The sequence below is a fragment of the Phalaenopsis equestris genome, unplaced genomic scaffold (assembly GCF_001263595.1).
Source record: "Phalaenopsis equestris unplaced genomic scaffold, ASM126359v1 Scaffold000232, whole genome shotgun sequence".
NCBI classification, from domain to species: Eukaryota; Viridiplantae; Streptophyta; class Magnoliopsida; order Asparagales; family Orchidaceae; genus Phalaenopsis; species Phalaenopsis equestris.
In genome coordinates this window covers 348,830-373,100 of record NW_018164674.1, presented here as the reverse complement: position 1 = coordinate 373,100, position 24,271 = coordinate 348,830, and the positions used below count along the sequence as shown (strand labels likewise).

The 24,271-nt window shown below is 34.4% G+C and overlaps 1 protein-coding gene across 3 annotated transcripts; it reads left to right on the top strand.

The window, feature by feature from the left end:
- Positions 1-2,770: 2,770 nt before the first annotated feature.
- Positions 2,771-12,390, top strand: LOC110023823 (histone-lysine N-methyltransferase, H3 lysine-9 specific SUVH5-like). Of its 3 annotated transcripts, none has more exons than XM_020723428.1 (3): positions 2,771-2,937; positions 3,113-5,478; positions 12,337-12,390. In XM_020723428.1, exons 2-3 carry the CDS (start codon positions 3,171-3,173, stop codon positions 12,363-12,365), a joined length of 2,337 nt encoding a protein of 778 aa, XP_020579087.1. In that variant the 5' UTR covers positions 2,771-2,937; positions 3,113-3,170; the 3' UTR covers positions 12,366-12,390. The 3 variants fall into 3 exon arrangements, with proteins under 3 accessions (XP_020579087.1, XP_020579088.1, XP_020579089.1); XM_020723429.1 differs by having other exon boundaries at positions 3,102-5,478; XM_020723430.1 differs by lacking the exon at positions 12,337-12,390 and having other exon boundaries at positions 3,113-5,642.
- Positions 12,391-24,271: the final 11,881 nt, after the last annotated feature.

Here is a 24,271-nt window from a genome sequence, read left to right as displayed (position 1 = left end):
AGGATCCTCTTTACGTTATAGAATGGCTCGCCAATTCCTGCGCTAATGACTAAAGGATCTTGGTGGGGGACTCGAACTCCTTCCAAATCGGATTCATCAAAAGTTATAGGCTCAAGGCGGAATTTCTTCTGCATTGGTTCGCCAGGTACAGTGACAAGGACTTGATCAATCATCGATGGGCCTCCAACAATTATTTGAATTTCTCCTACAACTAGGTGACCCCCATGTTGCTGTCTTGATGTATGTTGCCCCCCAGTAGGAGTGTTATCGATACCAATTGTTTTGTTTTGTACAAATCGACCAATATATCCCTGTTTAATTGACATTTCAATCTCTTCTTTGAGCTACTAACAAGCTTCAGTGGAGTGGCTACGACTTCGAGGAAAATGATAGTATTGTTCTTGATTACTTGAGTTAGGTTTTAGGGCTTGAGGCCACTTAACGGCTTGCTCATCTTTGCTAGCCCATTAAGATGTTAGCACGTGATGTGTTGAGTGGTGTATACTCTTTCTTGGGTCGATATTCAGTTCATTGGCCTGCAGGTTCAGGAAGGATGTCGTGATTCCTCTGTTGATCAAACTTTCTCCGTTGCGAAGATTGATTATTATCTCCAGTGTTACCTTTGCGCTTTCCCCCAAATTTCACAAATTGTTCCTTATGTGCATTGATGACCTCATTTGCAGTGATTTAGGTCTCAACACGGTGGACAAGGTCAGCATAAGAATGAACTGTCTTCCGCATCAGTGATGAGTAGAAGGGTCCTGGGCAAAGCCACCCAAGGAAAACTCCCCTAAGTAACTCTGGATCTACTCCTGAAATTTGACGGGCTTTAGTAGAAAACCTGCGGAAATAGTCTTTGGGTGACTCTCCTTCATTTTGACGAATTCCCGATAGATGGGATGAATTGTTGATGATCCTTCAATTTGCGATGAACTGCTCTGCGAAAAGTTTGGCAAGCTCGTTAAAGGTGTTTATAGTGCCTTCCGGTAGAGAGTAGAACCAAGTTTGAGTTTGTCCTTTAAGAGTAGTTGTAAACACTTGACACAAAAGCGCATCAGAAGCACGTTGAATGTGCATGATAATTCGCTAATGATCAATATGCTCGTAAGGGTCGGTTGTCCCTTCATATGTATCGATGCTCGGAAGCTTAAAGCCTGTTGGGATGGGGTGTTGGAGGACCGCATTCGCTAAGGGAGAAGATTCATGGATGTTATGGTGAGCGTAGAAGCAATCATTTTTCTCTAATGGGAACTCTTCCCTGACGAGACGTCGTAGTTCATTGCGAATGACATTATCTGGAATGGCGGGAAGGTGTGGGGATAGGTGGGCGACCTAACAGGGGATGTGTTCCTTCCTGAGGAGCCGCGCCGACATGAGTTCCTCCGAGCGGTATGTTTCTCGTACGTTGCGAAGTTAATGATAAACAAATTTCATCCAATGCTGTAGGCAACGACTGTTGAGCCCCGCGTAGGAGCTGTAGAATCTCTAGTTGAGACTCCTCCATTCTACGCATTCGATCTTCTTTTACGCATTCGATCTTCTATTGAAGGACCTGAAACACCTTCATTGACAATATAACATCTTCCAGGGTGGGAAGACGAAGAAGCATACCGCCCTTGGCTTCGTGAGTGCTCCCTGAAACGATGGGTGTTGGAGCGGGAAGCTCCATTATCACGAACATTGTATCTGGTGGCCATGTAGCAGATCATGTAAGTACTTTAGTTGTGAGATTGAAACTTTCCCACAGACGGCGCCAAACTGATGTGTGCTAGAAAATTCACGGCGGTAGAATAATGAATTATCGTCTTAGCGTTGCACGAGGATTCAACACACACTCAGATGAAAATGAATCTGACTGTGATAACACAAAGAGTTTTTACGTGGAAAACCCGTAAAGAGGAAAAACCACGGAGCCTGACCCAGTAGTAAAAATTCATTATAAGATGATGATTACAGATGCCACTTGTCCCACAGACGGGAAAGGATTATTAGCTTTCCAGGTTACAACGTCGACTGACGAACTGAAGATGTCTAGTCAGCGGTGGCTGACGGAGGTCGGCGGTGGTGATCGACCACGGTTGACGACAATCGATGACGGTCGGCGGTGATCGACGAAGGTCGGCGATGGTTGTCGACGGTCAGTGGTGGTCAAGGGCGATCGATGATGATCTTGGACTTAAGCTCATTTTCAAAGCCTCAAGTTCTCTCTTAAGCCCTCTCCCCTTCTCTCCCCTTTTCATATGAGGGGTGAGGCTCTATTTATAGTGTTTTAAGTGCAATTAATGCAGGAATATGAACTATTTTGATCGGACGGTCCGGAGAGCTTCCTTTGATCAGATGACGTTTAATGGACATTTGAGTGCCTTAACGATGTCGGAATTGAGCAATCTTGGGCTCGTTGGATTCGTCTTATCAGGTTTGACTATAAGTTTGCTGAAATCGGAGCTCCGAATGACTCTTAATCAAAGTTTGAATGTTTCTTGTTCAAAAAATTACACTGAGATTCGTGTCGGATGATAAAAATTTGTTGGTAGCATATCAAGTAGAAATGATATTATTGATGTGATACGAAACATTTCAATACTATCAATGTACAGCTATATTTTAATTATTACATATTGTAGAAATGATATTATTGATGTGATACGAAACATTTCAATATTATCAATGTACAGCTATATTTTAATTATTACATATTTAAAAGTACATTTTAATTTAGTGGTATTTATATAAGTGCCCCTAAATATTTTGGAGCGCTACGTATGTAAATCCCCGCTACACGTACATATCCTTCTCATCCAGCCAATTGGATCAATGCTCCGCTTCACGTAAAAATTTCCCACCAGCGCCGGCTAGAAGCGACGCCCCCGTTCCCGCCTCTTCGTACGTCGCCGGCGAACAGGATTCGCCGGCCGCCGGTTTACAGCTAGATATCAGGTCTCGGTTCTCACCTTCCATGCATTTCAGTTTTCAACTGTTGGGTCTTCCTTATGCTTTCCCGGAAATTTTATGAAAGCCCTAATGTGTTAGTTTCTCCTATGTAGATTCTCTTCTCCGTCTCCTCAGTTTTTTATTTATTCATTTTTTTTTTGTGCCATGAGATTCCTTGCAGAAGCTTGCCCGGGACAATATAAAATTGTCAATGTTCTGTTGTAATAAGGTTTCTAGTCATGGTGGGATCTCAGAAGCGGGAGCGGGATTCCACCCGGGTGGATTCATCAATTATGTTTTCTGAGAAAATCACCCCGGCGCCTTCAACCGTTAAGGCTGTGAAGGCGGCAAAGGCAGTTGTCGGCGAGGAAGCTATGATTGTCAATCAAACTATATTAAGACGATCGTTAAGATCGGCTTCCAGAGCGACAAGTTCGGTTGTTTCGGGCGGGGATTTGGGGAATGATAATAAGGTTGATGATTGTATGCTTAGTTACTACCCGAGGAAACCTCAGACGAGATCGGATTCAAAAGGTGAAGCATTACAAGCTTTGATTAAGGCTAATGGCACTCAGATCTTGAATGAAGCGTGCAAAACCCCTGCTCCTTTTGCCCTTGAACCATTGAAATTAGACATCTCAGCCAATGTCGGTATTCGTGGGAAAAAGTGTCGCGAAATTAATGGGCAGATTGAATTGATGGAGACTGTTCATAGTCCTGCACTAGAGGAGCAAGTGCTTCCTACAAAATCTTCAACAAGGAGGAGGATCTCTTTTAGATCTAGGGCCTCAGCTGAGTGGACTTCCGGTTGTGGAAAGAAGGGATCACCTGATAATGCTGGGAATGAAATTCAGACTAGAAGACTGGATGCTGAAGAATCTGTAATAAAGAGGAAGAGCAAAAGGAGTATAAATGATGATATAATTAAACCTGAGTCCAATCTTGAAAAAAACGAAGGTAAAGTAAGTAATGTGAGGCATCTGGATAAGACTGCGTGTGATTTAAGTGATCAGGAGGAATTGCCAAGGAAAAAGGTCAAGCTGGTACTCAACATGTTCCATTCATTTTATAATAAGTTGTCACAAGAAACAAAAATAGACTTGAAATCAAAGTTTGAGTTTCGGAGGAACCGCCTAGATTTGATGGCTTTGAAACTTTTGAAACAGAACAGTATGGAGTTCGAATTTGATTCATTATCCATAGGAAATGTGCCTGGTGTCAAAATTGGAGATGAGTTCAATTTAAGGGTTGAACTTTGTGTGCTCGGACTTCATCGCCAACTCCAGGCAGGCATCGATTTTTTTAAACATGATGGGAGACTACTAGCTCGTAGTATTATTTCATCTGGCTCTAGTAGATACTCAGACAACGGTCACATTTCTGAAGTGCTAATTTACTCCGGTTCAGGGCCATCCAACAAGAATCAGAAGTTAGAATATGGTAATTTAGCACTAAGAAACAGCATAAATGCTCAAAATCCTATTCGTGTTATTTGGGGATTTGAGGACTTTCAAATTAATAATTCTCGAAGTTTAAAGGGCAAAAAAGCTACACGTTATATCTACGGTGGTTTGTATCTGGCCGAGAAATACTGGATTGAAAAAAATGGTGATGGCTTTGATATCTATATGTTTCAATTGAGGAGGCAGCAGGAACAGCCTGAACTCAAAATTAAAAATGTTAAGCTGAGAACATCTATTTCATTTTCAGATATTTGCACTGGAGATATCTCCAACGGAAAGGAGAAGGTGCCCATTTGTGCTGTTAATACGATTGATGAAGAGTGTCCTCAGCCTTTTACATATACGAAGGAGATGATATATCCATCAAACCATATCCCAATTCATCCCAAGGGTTGCGACTGTGTTGGCATCTGCACCGATTCGATCAAATGTGCTTGTGCAGTAAAAAATGGCGGAGAACTGCCTTTCAATGGCCGCGGTGCGATTGTGCAAGCCAAACCTCTTGTTTATGAGTGTGGGCCTTCGTGCAAATGCCCTCCTTCGTGCCACAACAGAGTGAGTCAACATGGCATAAAATTTCCTTTGGAAGTCTTTAAAACGGGAACTATGGGTTGGGGACTGAGATCATTATCTCTCATTCCATCCGGTAGCTTCGTTTGCGAATATGTCGGCGAGCTTATACAGGACGAAGAAGCTCAAAAGAGAATGAACGACGAGTATCTTTTTGCTATTGGAAATAATTACCATGATGCAGCTCTATGGGAGGGACTTCCAACATCTATACCTGAGTTACAGAAGAAAGGCTCTTCAGTAGTTAATGAAATGAACTACACTGTTGATGCATCCATGTTTGGAAATGTTGCTAGATTCATCAACCATAGCTGCATGCCTAATCTTTATGCCCAAAATCTTCTCTTTGATCATGGAAATAAGAGTATGCCACACATTATGTTATTTGCTTCCGAAGATATACCGCCTCTCCAGGAGCTGACATATCATTACAACTACACTATTGACCAAGTTCATGATTCTAATGGGAATATTAAGCAAAAGGTTTGCTACTGCGGTACTATTGAGTGCACCGGTAGGTTATATTGAGATTTCATTTTTGTTTTTTTTGCTTAATTTTCGAAGCATTAATGAAAAAAGTTGAAATTTTGTATTTGACAATGAGTAATCAACTGTTTTTTATGGAATCTTCTTATCTATTTTATTGCTTCACAGAGGTAGCTAACTTATGCAGATGGATCCACTGATCATTATGCATTTTGCATTGAAATTACTTTGTTTAGCTCTCTTAAAAAAGTTCGTTCTTTTCTTTGAGTAAAACTTTCTTGGTTATAATATATACTGCTGAGTGTGCAAAGGCTTAGTGATAGAGGATTTGGACCTGTATGGAATCAATTTTGTATTTTGTTTTTGTTTTCTTCTTTAATTTTTAAAAAGATATTTGTTTAGGCCCCTATTTGGGATCAGTTTTGTTTTCTGTTTTCTATTGTTTATTTTATTTTGTTTGTTTTTTTTTATTTGAATTAAAGCATGTTTGATTGTGGTAGCTATTTTTAAAAATGCTCAAATTTTTTTTAGGTGTTTTGAGTATTTTTAAAAACATGATGATTTATTTTAAAAATAAAAAACATATGTAAATTATGCTGATGAACATATTTATAAATAAAAAAAATAAAAAAAAAAATTGTTATGCCAAACGGGCCGTTAATACTTAGTTTCATAAAAAAAAAAAAACTTGTTATGCCAAACGGGCCGTTAATACTTAGTTTCATACTGGATTTCTGTACTCTGTTTTTATGGTTGTAATTCATGATTTACTGTTTTCTTTGTTTCATGGGATAATTATTTAGTTTTTTTTTGGGTCCCAAAGCTCTCTTTGTGAAGGATGTTCATGTTTTGTTCTGTATTTACATATGATGAGGCTGAATACTACTGAAACTTGTGTTGGCATTCATTATACCATCTGGATGTCAACTTCAGAGTGAAGTGCTAACATTTGAACATTTTTTTTTGCCATAAAAAACCTAAGCTATATATAGATATTATCCATTGCCACAGATAAGTGTTCAAAAATCAAATTGTTTGTTGACATTTAAAGCTTTCATTTGTCTTTTCAGTGAGAATTGAATTTTTCATAATAATTTTAGGGGCATTTACGTACATACCACCCAATTCCTATGTATTTATATATCTTATACCTAAACTTGGTTTTTTTACATTTCTACCACCCAAATATTTCATATAGTTTAATACTCCTTTTCATGCATAGGTAAGGTAGCATATATGTAAAAACTGTAGTTTAGGTGTTAGAGTTGTAAGCACATAAGAATTGTGTGTGTTTATGTAAATTTTCCTAATTTTTTATTTAGGTGTTCGGATCAAAATATTGGTAATGAATGGTATGCCAAAACTAACATGAATAGAATCAATACCAAAAACTATGCATAGTATACATCTATCATCTCATGTAATTTTCATTAAAAAAGAAAAGCAAAATATGGGTCATAAAGTCAACGGTTTTTATTTTATTTTATTTTATTTTTTGCCTAGTATGTCAACACCCAGCATAGCTTGATGGGCAAAAATTGGATTCTTTAATCTAGAGCATATTGAAATAGAAAAAGTAGAATCTTGCTCAACAGCATAGTGGGAAACAGAGCGAAAACTAGAAAAAAATAAAGAAATAAACTTGAAGGAATCATTGAAAAAAAAATTAAAGAATAATAGCATTATTATAGAGAAATCGAGCTATTTGATTCAATTGCGAGTCTTTGGTTGCTCTACAATTTGCAGAAGAATGAAGATGTAAATGATTATACAACTTCTAGGGATAGAGTTATAATTAAAATGGATAAATGTCTCATGATGCGATAAGGGCATTGTTTGGATTCTTAAGGGTGAATTTTATTAAACCATGAACTCAATTATTTCATAGTAAAAAAATAGTATAGTGTGGTTGCAATAATAATGTTAAAATGAGCACGTGACAAAACATTGAAGGGTAATTGAAAGAATTGTTATATTAGAGGAATGATTAGAGTGATATTTTTGAAGATGTGATTATTGAAATGTAACTTAAAAGTGGTAAAATTAAAATTAAAATTAGTATGTAAGGATCATAAATGAGTAAATTTTAACTTACATGGATATAAGTAGTTTAAAGGGATTTTCGAAGAAAAACGTTTAACACCCCAAAGAAAACCAACATGCATGAATAGTAAAGGAGGATTCATAAGACTCATAAATAGTTGATCTAAGACTGATGATGATGCAATTTATAGCGGATGCTTTTGTACTCTAAAATGCCTTCTACTCTGCTAGGTGCTTTGAGTGATCAAAGTTGTTCTAGGTGCTTTGATTAACTTCGCTCGCAGAGGGGATCTTTGCTGTGCACTAAATCTTGGAACAATTGCTCAATATACTTAAGTTGGAATAATTTCCTTTTTAGATTTATATACTCTAAATACAACATATTAGGCCACTTTTTTATAATCTTTGTCTGAATGCGTATGATATTTTCATGAGAAAGCATAAGAAAAACAATAAATTTACCTGGACAACTTGTATGGCTTATGTTTTTGAACTTTTAAGCACTCGTCATTGAATATGGAGGTTGTGCTTGTATGGAAATGAGATGCATTTTTTATATTTTGTTTTTTCTGTCGATATAATTATTGAAACCCTTTTATGTTGGTAGTACTAAAATTTCAATTAGCTAAATAGTTGTTTTTAGATGGTAAGCACATAGGCCTGTGAAAGAAGCGAGGAGCTTAGGTAGATAGTTTATATATTATGGATTCAATAGTCTTGTGTTTGCTTATGGATTTGCTCTAACTGGTATTAAACTACTGCATCGATACTTGTCAATGCTGGGGGATAGCGGGTTGAATAATTATGCTCTATTACAAGCTCTGTTGGTTGATTGGAGATTTGCAATGCAAGAAGTTGAGAATTATAATATATTATGTAGATTTTGTAATTATTAAATAAAATATTACTTTAAGCCCTTAAATAAAAAAGGGTAGAAGTTTTAAAATAGTCCCTTAACTCTTTGCAGAGGCCAGAGGGTCAATTTAGTCTCAGAGTTTATAAAAGTGGAAATTTAAAGCCTAGAATCTTTAATGGGGGCTAAAATAATCCTCACCGGGGACTATTTCAACTCATATTAAAAGAGTATGAGGATTAATTTGACACTTTTAGACTCTGGGACTAAAATGACCTTATATAATAGTTAGATAACTATTTTGACACGTTAATCAAGATAAAATCTTTACTCCAATCATGAAAAAATGGAGATGCCATCTCCACCTTTCACATCCAACACCAAAACCAACCAGTCCAATGCCTCGATTGCTGATTGCCGCATTTGGAGATGTTTCTATTTGATTCTACACTGCTTGGAAAAGTTAACCCTAGGAGATGTTATTGCTCTAGTCGAGACCAATTTAAGGCATTGTTATTCATGTTGAACCCAATAAAAATTATTATTAATATCTTCTTCATTCTTTATGACACCTAAAGCCATGATGTAGGGTCGCATTATCAATCTCCCTAACGTCAATTTCATTTTTTTACTACATTGACAACATATTTTGCATTGATTTGATTCCTCAAATGTGAGGCTAGCTTTATACTTTTTTTTTCGCATAAGCAGCGATTTTTACATCTATGTCTCACACCAACAGGAGAGAATAACAAAAATTACCTTTTTGAAGGGCATGAGTGATCGCCACCTAGGCAATGACATCCGCCATGTATAGGGCTTACAATATCCCGCATTAGAAGTGAGTACTAAAATGGCAAAAAGATGTAATAAGCTTACAATATCCCTCATGTATTGGTGACTATCTACTTCAAGTTGTAAAAGCAGATAATTATTCCTAGAGAAAGGATAGAGAACCACCATCATGGCACAATCTCAAACATGGTGAAGAAGGGCATACACTTCACAACATCATTAACAATAGGAGGGAGATCATATACCCATAAAGAGCCATTTGATCGCTTAGGTTCAACTTTCGTTAATACGAATTCAATATTGGCTTCATAAATTTTGACGATGTTGAGCCTTTTGCAATTTACATTGAGAAAGCATTTCTAGGCGGGGTCTGACTCTTGTTAAATAACAAGGGACAGATGTAATACCCAAAATGTTCAAACTGTTGAATTAAATTGGTCTAAAGTTTTATCTGATTTTTTTCTGCTTCCCCTGTAATATCATCCAAATTATCTTAATAAAAATCTACATTTTATTTTGGTCGAATTGATATATAGAAGTTTATAATTTGGTGGAGTTAAGGTAATAAAATTAGCATATATGTTATTAAACATAAATGCTTTTATTATATTGCATTAAACCCTTATTTTTTGTGAACTACAGCTTTGCCAAATCGGTATTAATTGGGGTGTTAGCTGTAGGGTTTATATAGGAAGGTGGGAGGAAGGATAGGAAGCTAGAACTTAGGTGATCTCAATTTATAGTATGTTTGTATTAATTTGAGTTCAATATAAAAGAATTTGTTCTCGCTAGACTGTTTATGCAAGGATGTGAGCTTGGGGCAAGCCTAGGGAAGAGATTTGTCATAAGACTGATCCAACAGCTCATGTGAGATACAATTGCTAACATAAGGAGCAAGCTTTTATGGGACTATAAGCAAATCCGTTTTTTATGTATTTGCATTTAGATTTTTACATATTTGACATTTAATTCGATTAACAGAGCACAGCATGTGCATATTTATCCGCTACTTCCAGCTTCATTGCATATTTACTAGAACATATGATCAAATTTTATTAAAGATTTTTATGGCAGATAGATCGGTTGGCAACCCAATAAAATGAAGTATATAAAAATAATTTATTTAGATATAATGGGACTCATCTTAAATAAAGAAGGCTGATGGTAAGAATGATCAGGAAAATGAAGTAAACGCATATATGATATCGTTTAATATGATTACTTAGAGAACTTGTCAACAGCAGTTTTATTTATTGCTGACCACTGTTGCTTCTATTTATTATTATTTTTGTTACTCATGTTAGTCATCGATGAACTTGCACCTCACTTATTCACTGTATATTTAAATTTTATTTTAACATTATTTCTCATTGAATGTTGAGTGAGCAGGTGAGCCATTTGCCAAGTGATTTATCATTTTGTATAGCTTTTGATTGTACAGTTTTGGGTGGCTATAGAAGACTATTAGGCTACATATGATTTTATAATTGAGAAATAATTCATGCATGATATAATTATTATATGATACATTTATAGCTAATTGAGAATGTGATTAGCATTGATTGGTTCATTCCACAGATAAATAATTTAATTTAGGGGTCTTAGACAATCATGTAATATGAGGAAGAACTAACATTTCTTTTTAGATATGCCCCTGATTATGTTAGGAAGCAAGAGAAAAAGTGTCACAGGTTTCTATGAAGTTTCAGAGGTCAACTGAGATTAGTATTGACACCTTTGATATTAGTGAATTTCAGTGCTATTTAAAAAAGCTAAAATAATTGAGACTGGGATGAAAGTAGTTACACGTACGCTTTTGATTTTCAGACTAAAGAACTCATTGTGGAGTGCACCGGTACTTTTTGTAAGAGGTTGTATATTGATTATATGGAGTTGAATAAAATGATAATTAAAAATAAATATCTATTGCCGACTTGTTTGATCAGTTAGATGGTGTCGTTCCATTGTATTTTTTCCATAATATATTTGAAATTAAGATATCATCAGGCGGGGTTAAAGAGACAGATATGATCAAGATAATTTTTGGGATCATTTATGATCATTAGGAGTTCTTGTTAATGACATTTGGTTTAAAATGCTCCTACAATGTTTATAGTTTTTGATTATATGTTTATTAGTTTGTGATTATATTCATTAAATGATGTTTTAATTATTCAAAAACTGAGTAATTTTGGAGAATAATTTTGGATCTATTAAGGGTGACTTAATGCAAACTTTTAAAAACATAAATTTTGGGTGTGGAGCATTGCATTTTGGAGATATATCATAAGCGATCAAGGAATTTTACTCATAAGATGAAAGCAATAGTAGAATGACCTATACCCAATAAAGTTATAAAGGCCTACAGTTGTTTATGAGATCTGTTATATGATTCTCAAAGATAGCCATGTCATTGTACAAGTTAGTGAGAAATGATGTCAAATTTGAATCTATAAAAGAACGTGAGCCCAATTTTTAAGAATTCAAAAAATATTTGACAACAACACTAGTGTTAGCCACCTCACCAAGAATAGAGAGTTGAAAATTTATAGTAATGCAATTTGAAAAGGTTTAGGATGTAATTTAATGCAAAATAGAAAGAAAATAACTTATTTATCTGGATAGTTGAAAACTCACAAGTAAAATTATCTAACACATGATCTGAATTTGATAATCAATGCCTTTACTTTGAGGATTTGATGACTATTTATATGTAGTGAAATATGAATCTTTGGCGATCATAAGAGTTTAAAATAATATTCACATAAGAAGAGTTGAATCTGAGATAGAGAAGATGACTTAAGTTCATTAAAAATTATGCTTGAATATACATTATTGTTATGACTTAAGTTGAATCTATGCAAATTTAATGTAATATTTTTAAGATAAAAAAGATTGATAGAAGAATGACCAAGAAAGTAAATTAAATGTATATATGATATTATTTACTATATTAACTTAAGAGACTTACCAGTAGTAGTTTCATTTATTTTTTACTGTTGTTTCATATATTATTTATAAGTTATCTTTATTTTTTGAAGTACTAAAGCATGTTTATTTATTATTTGTGTTGTTACTCATGCTTATCATTGAGCATCAAATATGTTTCTTATTCATTGTATTTTTTAATATTATTTTAGCATTATTTCTCTTATTGAGTGTGTAACTCACCAGATATTATAATGTTGATTTTAGGGCGGGAAAATGAGCGGGTGGACTATTAGACATGCGACATCAACTTTTGATTGTATAATTTTGATTAGTTATAGAAGATTTTTGGGGAACATATGATTTCATATTTAAAAGTGTTTTTAAGAAAGTCCACTTTTTATTTGAGAATTATTTATTCTCATTTATTAATTTATATTTGCTATCAAATAATTATTTAAAGAATTAAAATATAAGAGTTTGTTTTATGTTGATTTTGTAAAGATTAATCTCCGCTCACCTGATATTGATAACTACGAGTCAAGATGCGTGCTGATAGAAATCAAGTCCGGTCGAGTTTCTCTCCTTTTTTACACCTCTATTTAATCTAATAGGGTTAACTGGGATGTACAATAGGAGTCATTGCAATACTCTCATTAAACATGTGCGGCTCAGTGTTGGAAAGAGACGGAGTAGTGGCTCTAAGTTTGAGATGGCATAAAAACCTATGAGAGATAGTTATGCTATATGTTCATGCTCTTAATGGGAACTAGTCATATGGAGCACCTTGCAAGAAGTGCTTGTAGTTCCTTTGAGTTATCATTGTGAGATGTATCTGAATGTGTTGTACCTGTTTAACAACTGTCAGGTCGCTCGTTTTACCAGAATCTTTTCTTATTGTTTGAGGCGTTTCACTCTTATTATAAATGAGGGCATAAGATCCAATCTATCAGTGGAAATATACCCATATTCTTGTAGACATATGGACCAAGCTCAGAAAGCATAGAGTAAAGATTCAGAAATTCTCTTGAGTGAGTTGGTCTAAAGAAAACTGGGGTGAAACCATTTAGCTAGGGAAGGATGGGTAAAACTGAGTTGTGAAGACAATTTAAGAGGCTAGAGAGAGAGAAAGAGAGATAACATAGTTTTGGCTTAACAAATGCATAATCTAATGCTCATGCATAATAAGCAACCACCCTTTTTTGATAGGTGACGATTAATTGTCAGGATCACATAATTGGATACATGGTACAATACTACAATTACTATTACAAAAATACTAACAATGAACTCAGTTTAGCATGTTGCATTGAAACCAGAGAGTGGTGAAGTGCGGTGTCTCAATTATTACCACTTTAATGCGTCAATGATATTCAGGAGTGAGATCATCGACTGAAAGCGAGTGGCGTGATTAGGGCTGTAAATGAGCCGAGCATGAGCGAGCTCAGGCTTTTGTTCGGCTCGTTTGAAACTGCTCGTGTTTGAAATTGGCTTGTGTTCGAAATTAGCTCGTGAACAATGTGTTTGTGTTCGACTCAATTTAAATTTTTGTGTTCGTGTTCGGCTCTTATTCGGCTCGAAATTTGCTAATTAAAATTAAATTGAAAAAAATAAATGTAAAGTGTTGGTTCGAACCAAGATCAAATGTATGCAAAAGAAGACATTAACCACATTACCACATGAGATGTTACAATTTAAACTTAGATATAAATATATATAATATTATTATATAAATAATATATGTAATATATTACTATATAAATAATTATATAATTTTTTTTTTATTTCGAGTTAAAACGAGCCGAACACGAGGTAACAAAGAGCTGTTCGTGTTTGGCTGGTTTATAATTCGAGCTTTAAAAATTTGTTTGTGTTCAACTCGTTTACTTAACGAACGAGCCGAACACAAATTGTTTGCGAACAATGAGCTTTTTTGACAGCCGTAGGCGTGATTGGCCGGCTTCAACTTCTGGCAGTAGAAATGCAACCTATCCATCATAAATTTCTGGTGCTGGCTTAGAAAGCATTCGATGGTTTAATCTGACACTTTCTTGAACGATGAGGGAGAATTGTCTCCACAGTACTTTCATGAGGGAAATAGAACTCATCAGAAGGTGCAATAATGAGGTCTACAAGAGATGGATTAAACAACTGGAACATCTTAGGGGAAGTGCTTCAAGATTACTTGATTCACTGCTCTTTCCGAGACAATCTTTGATACATTGCAAGTTCGAAGACTTCATAGTTTTTTGGTCGCTTGCTTTATAATGACCATTCCCCATGTGATATTTTATGACTTGTTCTTTGTTTTAAGAATTTCACAATCATACATGAAGATGTTGGATCTAATGTGGTTCATAGAAAGGCACCAATTCCTCAGTAAAGTATATAAGTTGAATCAAAATGATTAAGAGGATTTGCGAGTTGAGCCCGAGGGACCGCCGGGGTCTTCTTGGCTCAGCTTCGCCCCGGGCCCTACCTGGAGCTACAACAGTGCTGGTATATTCTGGGATCTATGGCTGCTGATATAGAGATCCAATGATGTGGATGGGAAACTGAATCTTAATAGACACGTGAAGTCAATATGTTTTGGAGTTTAGGGTTTACTTGTGACTTGATGTTAGCAACGTTTTTGGAAGCATGCAGGTTATTTGATTGCAGCTTGCAGGTAAATGATTTTGAAAATAGCTGGTTTATAAATCTATTCTGTATATATTAAGAAAGAATATTCAGTTTATTTCTTGATAATACTGCCCAAAATATGTCAAGATGATGCTGAAAACTGTTGTTATTACTATTTAATATTATTTTAAAATGGATATTTTAACCCTTTTATTTTCATGGTCATGAACTGAGGGGCCATTTGGAGTCAATTTTATTTTTATTTTGTTTTTGTTTTGAAAAATATTTTATTTAGTTATTTTTCATATGTTTTTGTTTTTTTAATTTTTAAAAATAGATCTAATTGTTTTTAAAAATATTCAAAAATATTTAAATTTTATTTTTTTTATGTTTTTAAATTGAATTGTTTGTTTTAATATGCTAAATTTATTCAATTTCAAACCAAAATATAAATAAAAAATGGAAAAAAAAAACAAAATGATAAAATAAAATAAAAAATCCTTAAATGTCTCCTGAGTTCTTAGCATTATTAAGAGGCATTTCGGGACCACTTTTAATTTCTATTTTATGAATTGTATATATTGTTTTATTTATATTTTAATTCAAAACAAAATATATTTGTAATATTAAAAATAAACCAATTTATTTTTTAAAAATATTTTGAGGTTATTTTGTGTGGTTTTCTTATATATTCTTAGCATTATTAAGAGGCATTTCGGGACCACTTTTAATTTCTATTTTATGAATTGTATATATTGTTTTATTTATATTTTAATTCAAAACAAAATATATTTGTAATATTTAAAATAAACCAATTTATTTTCTTAAAATATTTTGAGGTTATTTTGTGCGGTTTTCTTATATATATATATATATATATATATATATTCTTATAAATGAATGGTCAAAGACTATTATACGAGACTTCAACCATCCCCTAATATGTCTAACAATTTGAGTAACACTTCCTTAAGGTCAACTATGTCAGAGGGGGTCCGAACCCTCTCGATCTAAGAGTCTTAGATGACATAGGGGATCCGAACCCTCTCGATTTAAGGGGTCTTAAATAATGGATGCCAACAAACAGGCAGGGGTACGCGACACATATATATAGAGAGAGTGCATGTGTGTGAGAGAGAGAGAGACGTGCACGTGCACATTAAATAAAAATATTTTAAAAGAAAAAAAACAAATTTTAATTTTATCCTCAATAATAATTAGTTATATTCTTAATGCAGCTTTTCGAGACATATTTTTAGAAACTTTTGTTGACAGTTATTCACATTTAATTTTATTTTGCTAGTATATCAAAGTGACATTAATACTTTACTTACTGTTTAATTTGTGGGTTTTTGTAATGAATTAAATGGATAGCTGACTATGGGAGATGAAGACATTATTGACAAGTATACTATTATAAAAGCAAGAGTAGTGCTCTGCTAATTACAAAACATATGTCTAGATTTAGGAAGGTTCATTGAGAGAGCATACAAAACAATCATGGCTTCTTACTATCTTCTAATAAATCAAAGATGAAAGCTTTATTAGAAAATGGATATAATAGAAGGAGAAAGAGAGAGAGAGAGAGAATTGATTTGTTGAGGGAAGAGGGAAAAGGATGGGGAGAGACTTTGGGAAATATATTTTATTTGATAATAATGGTGATCCATCCTAATGGAAAATTAACGAAATAAACATTTTTAATTTACAACAAACTGAATTCCATTTCTTCGTCTTCAACAAATGCGCAGAGGAGAGATTTTGGGACAAAAGAAGGGCTGCTTTTCCTTACTTAAGAGCAGGGGAGGGTGGCAGGAAGGCAAAAATGTCTTTATCTAGTCTTTTTATAGCCCACACTTTAACAGTGGATTTACATGTATTTATGGCGCTTGCTTATAGTCATAAACGATTTTTGGCATCTTTTAGTCATCTATCTTTTATCTAGACTGTTAGATTGTCTTGACATTCATGCAAACAGTTTTTAGGTGTACACAGACACACATATAATAAAAGATAAAAATTTTCTTAATAAAATTTGAAATTAAAATTAATTCTTACCATCACGTTTAAATATATTTCTTTGTTAAAAATAATTCCTCACTTATTCTAATTTAAAATTCTAATTATTTTTATTTATTGACTTATTTGTACCTAAAGACATGTATGGAAACACTTATAAAACTACAACACCGAGTATCTTTTTTTTTTTTTCAGAGATAAATACAAAACTCTATTTTGAAAGAACTTGCCAAAGTTTTAAGCATTTATAGAACAGCAACGACCAGTTTTTATCCCACTAAATGGGGTCGGCTACATGAATCCTTTTTCTCTATTGTGTCCTACTTAGCGTCATATTTTCATTTAATTCTTATAGATTGAGTTCTTTTTTATACAACATGCCCAAGTCTTTTTAGGTCTTCTTTAGCCTTTCTTAACATAAGTCGAATCTGAAACATCTACTCTCCTAACATGATTCTATGGTTGATATTTACTATGACCGAACCATCTAAAATGACTCCCTAATCTTGTCCGCCCTACGGATATATTCATTTCTCATTTTGTCTACAAGTGTCAAGCCACTCATTCACCTTAGTATTCTCATCTTAACAACACTTAACTTTGTTTTATGTATCTTTTTTAAAGGCCAACATTCTGCGCCATAGAACATTGCAGGTTCACCACCATCTCATAAAATTTCCTTTTCAGTTTAAGCAGTACTTTTCTATCACATAACAGGCTCGATGCATTCTCCCACTTCTAACTTTCATTATACTAATAGCATCCTCATCTATATCACCATCACTTTGAAAGAAAAATTTTAAAAGATGATATAAACCACTTGATGTAAATCCTCATAGAACTGAATTTGTTTGGATACTTAAATCTAAAACTCGGATACATGACTCTTTCTTCTACCACCAAAAAAGGATTCATTTTTGCCTTCCTGCTACCCTCCCCTGCTCTTAAGTAAGGAAAAACAGCCCTTCTTTTGTCCCTATACTTCTCCTCTGCGCATTTTTTGAAGATGAAAAAATGGAATTCAGTTTTATCTAAATTAAAGATGTTTATTTCGTTAATTTTTCATTAGGATCATCAATATTATCAAATAAAATACTTTTCCCAAAATCTCTCGCCTGCTTTTTTCAAAACAAGAAAGAATCTCTCCCCAACTTTTTTCAAAAAAAAAAAAAAAGGAGCCTCCTTTTCCCTCTTCTCAACTTCATCTACCATAAATCAACTCTCTCTCTCCCAAATCATCTCTCCCTCTCCCTCTCCCTCCCTCTCCCTCTCCCTCATGCCTCTTCATTCTTTCTCTCTCTCCTTCCTTCCCAACCTCTCTCCATCCCTCGCGAGCACTCTCTCATGTCCTTACCTTTGTTTCTAGCTCTCCCCCTTCTTACTCACTTTACTCTCACACACTTTGGCGATCTCTCTCTCTTCTCTTTCCTCTCTCTTTCACACTTGTTTTATCTCATTTATCTCTCTTTTGTTTCTATTTTCCTTTCTCTTCCACCCTCTTCTGCTCTCCCTCCCTCTCCCTCTCTTCCCTTACTCCCACCCTACCTCCCACCTTACCTCTCTCTTGCTCCTTACCCCCTCTCTCCCCCTTATTTTGATCTCTCGCTCTCTCTTTTGCATGCTCTTCATCTCTAACTCATTATCCATTTATCTATTTGTCTCCCTTCTCTATTTGTGTCTCACCCTCTCTTACTCTTTATCCCCTCTCTCTTTCTCTTTCTCTGCTTCCATCTCTCTCCTTCCTTCTCACTCTCTCTCTATCTCTTTCCATTCTTTCTCTTTCCCACACTCTCATCTGTCCCTAATGCTTTTTACTCTCTCACTTCTCTCTTCTACTCTCTCTCACACCTTTCACTCTTCCCTCTCTCTTACTCTTGTTTCCATCCTTTTCCCCCTCTCTCTCTTGTCCATTCTCCCTTTATCTCCATGTCTCTCTCTAACTCTCTTTTCTATCAATTCCCTTTCTTGAACATTATTTATTTTGCAATCTATTCCATAATACTATGTATGAAGACGAGCATTTTACTTTTAAAGGTGGTAATAGTAACTATTTTGATGAGATATGAAAGATTTGAGTTACTCACATTTTACTTTAGGTTATTAATATAGCAAACAAAAGAAAATTTTGATGCATATTGCTGCATATGGTATGTCGGTTACTCACATTTAATTTTATTTTGCTAATATATCAAAGTGACATTAATACTTTGCCTGACTATTTTATTTGTAGATAAAGACAGTAATGGCAATTATACTTTTATAAAAGCAAGAGTAGTGCTATGCTAATTACAAAATAAATGTCAAGATTTAGAGTATCTTTGGGGCAGCTGCAGCTTATCCAGATTATCCAGATAAGAAGTTTATCCTAATAAGTTGTTGATTAGCAGTTGATCCGGATAAACTGACCGGTTGTTTGACTTGTGCGTTTGAAAAATAACTGATTCACAACTGTTTATGGATAAATGACCATTATACCCCTAGTCAAGGCCAAACTTGAAAAAACTTACTTAAGAATGTTGAAAAGTGAATGTGTGAAGATTGGCGATTGGTCAACACCAAAACATGCACTTCAATAAGCTCAGCACCCTCAATTCACAAAACAGGTATGCACTTCATTGTCATCAATTCAACCTCTCGCCTCTTCTGCTTCCTTCACATTGCAGAAGAAGGGAGGGGAGAACACTTTAATATAATGTAATTTCTGGTCACTTCACATTGCATGTCATTGTAAATTTCCCAAATAGCAATTGAAATAGATCTAAACTCAGTGCTAAGTCATTGCATCAGAGAGAACAAAGCATGGTGGCATGGCTTATACAAGCCGACAAACACATAAAACCTATATTATGGCAAACTCATTCAAAATTAGGGAATAAGCTGCTCCATATAGCCATAGGAATGCGTAATAGAGCACGAAGAATTGTATAAACACAAGTACAAACCCAACAAATTCCAAATCAGAGAGCCAAAAAAAACATTACGAAAGTCATTCCATCGATGGTTAAACATACGATATACTTACAGACCTGTTACGAAAGATCGGCGGGAGGAGCAAAGAAGAGGTAAGAGAGGCGTGATTGGGCAGACGAGAGGAGATCGAGTGAGAAGAAGCGCGATAGGGCAAGGGAGAGGAGAAGCACGATAGGGCAGACGAGACAGGAAAGGAGGGCAGCAGGGTAAAGTCGTGCGAATGAACGCTGTCTGCGGGGTCCATCTTGCGGAAGCGTTTATTAATTAACCTGAAACCACGAATCTGAAGACGTAGCCCCAACGTTGTTACCAAACTGGAAGACAAAGTTTTCAAAACATCGCCGGAGGTAATAATCTGCCCCAAACGGGCCCTTAGGAAGGTTCATTGAGAGAGCATAAAACAAGAAAATGCACCCGCTTAAGAGTATAAAATAAACATAAAATTGTATTATGTCATATATATAGTACTGAGCTCGAGCAGACTCCTCGTCAACAAGCCTACTGGCGTAGATTATCACGTTGTTAATAAATGATGGAATATCTTCACAATCCTAAATTCTCTTCCTTTTGTCTCGAAAAGCTGATAGTTGAGCTCGGCAGTGTAGCCAAGTAGTTTTTAACAACTTTGGTGAGAAGATCCAACTTGCTCATAAGAGTGTGAAATAGGAATTGAGATAATGCAAGCGAATTTGATTGGAACCTGCAACAATGTTGGGCATACATTTTCTGAGGAATTCGCAGGAATGTTGACGTACTTCAGAGATATTGGTCGGATGGTAAGTGAGCTCTATATCTTTTATCTTCTTATCAAGTGATTATCTAAGAGTGTTTGATTCCAATGTCTATTGAGTATCTAACCGGATTTGGGTGGTTTTCTTTATTGCTTAACAATTATTATTAATTAATTGGTAGAAGAAGAGTAGATGGAGATGTTAGAGAATTAGATTTTGTAGCTAACATTTCCTTGTGCTTGTCTGAACTAAGATTATTATGTAAATTGCTATCTTAACATACTTGTTTAGATTTTAATTACAATTTTTAATTAAAAGCTGAGTTAAGCAGCAAGAAGAAGTAAAGAAAAACAACAAGTTGATTATGTGGCAATGAAGTCTGGTTCTATTTTGGGGTATTGATGTCACATGTGTTTGAGGATAGAATTGATTAATGAATGGGTCTTCACATGTGTCACCTTGTTTGAGAATTAGATTATAGATGAATGTTGTGGTATTAGGATTACTATGATAATGTATTTTAAACAATAAAATATTATCACAATATTAGTAGGCGGTCTCTCTCTCTCTCTCTCTCTATCTCTCCTTACATATATGGCTCATTAAAGTTGTGTCGATTGAGATTGATATTTAAGGTTCAAGTAGAGGTTACTTTGTAGTTCTGGCATGTGTTTGACTCGTTAAGTTGCTCATATTTGATTTTTTCGTTAAACAAACATGTCAGATATAAACAATTATTTTTAGTTTGGTTTATAAATAAGCTTAACACAAACATACTACCATAGTTTAACTTGGCCAAGCCATCAAGATTGGAGTATACCCAAGTGATTGGCTATGATCAGATGATGGTGATGTAAATGTGGTGGATGCTAGCGATGCTCAAATCAATCTAAATATTACATCATGAATTTCGATGTCAGGGGCGTCACAGTATTGACGTTGAAATCTCATTGATCGAAATATTTATAAAAATTTTGATGAACGAAAATGTCATGAATCTGAACACTCATGACTCGACCGCACGTGTCATGATCATCCAAGCATAGAAAAATAGGACAAATTAATATAGTTGTGGTGAGTTCTTCTTGCCACTTGTTTGGTCTTTTTAAATAATATTGAATGATTGTCCCCCAACAAATAAAAAAAAAATGCTCCCAAGTACTTGTTAAATAATAAAATTATATGCATGTCCCTGTCCCCATTAAATTAATTTTCAAAGAAAATTAAATTCACAAGCTCATGATAAATTTAAATCAGTTTTTTTGGCATGCCATTTCTCATCTGATTATCCACTGCACAAATCTTGAAGCAAGCAAGAAGACTGTGGAATATCAAATATATATATATAGTCTGAGAATAAATTTGTCCTAAATTCATATCTTTGCTCTCTCCTACAAAATATATAAGAAATTTGTCTCGATAGAGTTACGTGAACTGATTGATTTGCGGTTCTATCGATTTTTGGGTCACTTTTTGTCGTTCAACTATTTCGATGTTATTCAGTTTTCTGGGTCGTCTGCCTCTTGGGTTGGTCGACCAATTGATGTTCGAGCTTTGATCAACCAGTCTTTTAGGTTGGTTGGCCTCTGGTTGATGGCCCGACCAGGGTCTTTCCTTGGGATATCTTCATTCATTATAATTGATGACACGTGCCTCACTTGTAGCCGCTCGATCTAGTCAAGGGCATTTGGATTACACAACCACATTTTAAAATCTCGCAAACAAATTACATAATTCTATAATTAAAAATTCTTAAGGACTAATTATTCAAAGTATTTATCCATATAAATTACTTAATGCAAAAAAAATAATAATAAAAGCTAAAAATAATTATGAATATCATTTGGAGCACATAAAATTTGTTGATCAACAAACATGAAATTTTTCAGCAACATTATACAATTAAATATCATTTTAACTCAAGGCATGTTGCTAATAACTGAATTTGAGTTGTTCTTCGCTTGAAGTTTTGATTTTGTCGATTGGATTGTGTCGATTTCGATTATCTCTTATGCATAGAAGAGAATGCGTGTTCTCGAGCTTCGAAAATGTAGAGAGTTTTTTGCGTGGTGTAAATTGTACCGATTTTTATTTTCTTCATAGTGAATTTCTTGGTGCGGTGTGGCTCCGTGGTTTTTTCTCTTACCCAAGCTTTTTCGCGTTAAATCTTGTTTTCTCGATGTTTTCTTGTTTTGTGAGCGAATCTTCCGAGTCGGTTCCGTAATTATAATTTCATCTTCCCTGACAGATATGACGCTAAAGATTTAGGCGATATGATTATTACTAGAAATCACGAGAATGGATTACATGAAATTAATAGTATGATAACAAAACACATAAAGCATGAGATCAACCACAAAGTAATATGGAGAATACAAAGATAAGGAAGATAAATACTAAAACTATACCAAAACATTCTACTTATTAAATCTTATCATTCTCTTAAACTATAGTCTTGGATGTATTTATTCTACATGGACATCTCACAATTCTTATGTATTTATATATATAACACCGAAAATTTGATATTTATACTTATAACACTTTGATGTTATAAACCTATGCATGAAAAGTGCATTTAAATTTCATAAAGTTAATAATAGTAGTTTTTAGGTGAGGTTAAAAATTTTAATGGCTTGTATATAAATATAATAGTTTTGGGTGATAGATATGTAAATATATAAGAGTTGTGTGGTATACATGTAAAAACCCCAAATAAAAATTAATTTCTCATGTATGTGAGTTTTAGAATCAAGTATCCAAACAAATTCAGTTCAATAAGGATTTGTATCAAGTGGGACAGAGTCTTTTAAATTTTTCCGTGATGGTGATATAGATGGGGATGCTATTAGTAGAATGAAAGTTGAAGTGGGGGAATGCATCAGGCCCGTTGTGTGATAGAAAAGCACCGTTTAGGAAAATTTTATGAGATGGTGATAGACTTTCAATGCTCCATGGCGCAAAATATTGGCCTTTAAAAGATGAGCATAAAACAAAGTTGAGTGTTGTTGAGATGAGAATGTTTGGGTGGATGAGTGATTTGACAGTTACATACAAATGAGATATGAATATATTTGTGATAGGGTTGGCGTAGCTCTAGTGACGAGCAAGATTAGAGAGAGTCGTCTTAGATGTTTTGGTCATATTAAACTTTGATCATCTGTTGATCTTGTTAGGATAGTAGATGTTCTTATTCCACTTATGTGAAGAGGGGCAGAAGTAGAACTAAAAAGACTTGGACATATTATATATATGTATGGAGAAAAAGGATTCATGTAGTCGACCCCACTTAGTGGAATAAAAACTTGTGGCCGTTGTTTTGAAAAATTACAAAAAAAATTATAAATACTAAAAATGTGGAAACTTCTTTAAAAAAAGAGTTTTGTATTTATCTCTAAAAAAATAATAAAATTACTCCTGCTGTAGTTTTATATACATGTCCTTAGGTATAAATAAATCAATAAATAAAAATAATTAGAATTTTAAGTTAGAATAAATGAGGAATTATTTTTAACAAAGAAATATATTTAAATGTGATTGTATGAATTATTCTTAATTTCAAATTTCATTAAGGAAATTTCTCTCTTCTATTATATATGTGAGTGTTGGGTGCATCTGCATGAACATCAAGACATTCTAACAGGCCAAATAAAAGATAAATGACTAAAAAATGTCAAAAATTGCTCATGTCTATGAAAGAGCACCATAAAGACCTGTAAATCCTCTATTAAAGTGCGGACTATAAAAAGACACAAAAAAGACATGTAATTCCCCTATTAAAACAATACACTAATAAAAATTTAATAATAACATATATATATCCCCCATTAAAGTAGGGGTAAGCATGTAGTTTTAGACTT

Coding starts and splice junctions, on each gene's coding strand:
- LOC110023823 (XM_020723428.1), top strand. CDS start 3,171: ATGGTGGGATCTCAGAAGCGGGAGCGGGATTCCACCCGGGTGGATTCA. Junction 5,479..12,336: donor CGGTACTATTGAGTGCACCG/GTAGGTTATATT, acceptor TGTTGATTTTAG/GGCGGGAAAATGAGCGGGTG.